Below are 2,157 nucleotides of genomic sequence, written 5' to 3'. Positions count from 1 at the left end.
ACACTGCTTTTAATGTTTGTGGTCAAGGCAATTGGCATGAGACCAGTGTCCATAAATAGCAAACCAAATCAAACTTTTAGGGAGCACAATGAGAAACATGACAACAGAGGAGATGGTAAGGTCTTGTCACTAAACTGGCAATGTGCTACTGTTAGAAAATTTAATATTTGCCTTTTTTTCCATCTACAGACAGCCTAGCTAAAGACAATTCAAATGAACTTTCTATGTCTAATTAGCTTTCCAATGACTTAAATATAATAAAAAGAAAATCTACATAATAACTGCATATCCTTCCAGATGCAGCCACCACTGGAGAATGAGTCCAGTATCTTAGTATTTACACTCTCTGGTCTGAATGAAACAATGGAAAACAGATTTGTGTTTTTTTCTTTCACTGCTCTGTTTTATCCCCTTATGGTGTTTTGTAATTTAACTGTAATTTTCACCATCATACTACATAAGAAGCTTCATGAGCCGATGTATGTGTTTTTATGTAATCTCTGCATAAATGGACTTTTTGGCACTTCTGGATTCTATCCTAAATTCATGTATGATTTATTAGCACACGATCATGTGATTTCTTATACTGGATGTCTGATTCAAATATTTGTAATTTATTCATCTGCTGCGTGTGACATTTCAATATTAACAGTGATGGCATATGACAGGTATTTGGCAATATGTAGACCACTTGAGTATCATTCAATAATGACCAATCAGATGGTTTTTAAATGTATCCTTTTCTGCTGGCTGGCTCCATTTTTTTGCGTGTCTATTCTAATTATTTTATTAGCTAGACTGACCTTATGTGGCTCTACTATTGAAAAATTATTCTGTGAGATTTGGGCAGTTGCAAAACTTTCTTGTTTTTCTACAACTGTAAATAATGTTTTTGGGTACATTATTATTCTTACATATTTTGGACATGGAGTATTCATATTTTGCTCATACATTCACCTGATTAGAAAGTGCATAAAGTCAATAGAGGGCAGACATAAATTCATGCAAACATGTGTGCCACATCTGCTTGCATTGATCAATGTGACTGTTGCTTTGCTGTTTGATGTACTGTACAGTCGTTATGGCTCAAAGAATGTGCCTCAAGGTGTGCGCAATTTCATGGCCCTGGAATTATTACTTGTACCACCTATGTTAAATCCACTTATTTATGGACTAAATCTGACAACAGTACGCCAGCAAGTTATGAGAATGTTTTTCAAGAAACAAGTGGGAATATCTGAGTGAATATTTTATCAAGTTAAAAGACCTTATGCTTTATGTGTTTTATATGTTTTGTTTTTCTTTGTTAGGAATATTTAGAAGATTTATTTAATGGACATTGTTCTTTTATTATAGAGAAAATAATGAGACAATAAGTCACAAGAGGTTGCACGTTATAATGATTTCACCATGATTAAGGGGTATTTTTAGGTATGAAATGGGTAATGCTTTACAATAATGGTCCGTCATTAAAGGTAGGGTAGGTAGGATTTTTCTAAAAAAAAACATTCCAAATTTGTTTAAACTGTCTTTATATACCAATACATAATTAAAATATAAGTACTCTGAAAAAGAGAGTATAAAAATTGAGTGTCTGTAGACCTCTCACGACTGTTGTAAACACAGCTAATTATTTCCATTCACTCCCACCCCCTCCCTTCTGGGCTCCTTCCAAAGCCACGCCCCCAAAACACATGAACGCACGACGCCAAATGCTCAGGCTCAGGAAGACGCATTTATTTACCTGAGACTAGTGCAGAGGAAGGAGCGCAGTGCATGCAGTGACATCATGTCAGAATCACATGTAATAAAATACCTAACTTTATCATAACTATAAATATAAACAAATAAGATGGCTTTTAGTACTCACTATCAATCTAGCATATCGATACTGGTAAAGTTTAAAATATATTTTGTTTGATTTGGTAACGAGCTATATTTATAAGGCAAAGCTAAAATCAGGTTGCATTGATACACGTTTTTCCATTACCATCAGTTAAACTGTGATGAAGGTGAATTTCGTGTAAGATTCATAACATATACAGTGTTTTGCATGTAAGAGTTTCCATGATGAAAACATTGTTGACTCTGATGAGGACTAACGTTACACTCCGGTGACAAGTACCGCATCGTCGGTTCAAGGACAGGTCCGGGGTC

The 2,157-nt window shown here is 34.9% G+C and overlaps 1 protein-coding gene across 1 annotated transcript; it reads left to right on the top strand.

Moving 5' to 3' along the window:
* Positions 1-297: 297 nt before the first annotated feature.
* On the top strand, positions 298-1,245 carry LOC311091246 (olfactory receptor 1D2-like; the record flags this gene model as incomplete). Its single annotated transcript, XM_084127066.1, has 1 exon — positions 298-1,245. The coding sequence occupies one exon, from the start codon at positions 298-300 to the stop codon at positions 1,243-1,245; it is 948 nt and encodes a 315-aa protein (XP_083983192.1).
* Between the last annotated feature and the right edge of the window lie 912 nt (positions 1,246-2,157).

The sequence above is a fragment of the Abramis brama genome (assembly GCF_963993115.1).
Source record: "Abramis brama genome assembly, chromosome: 10".
Classification (NCBI taxonomy): Eukaryota; Metazoa; Chordata; class Actinopteri; order Cypriniformes; family Leuciscidae; genus Abramis; species Abramis brama.
The sequence above is the reverse complement of the archived record's forward strand: the minus strand, read 5'-3'. Positions and strand labels throughout refer to the sequence as shown.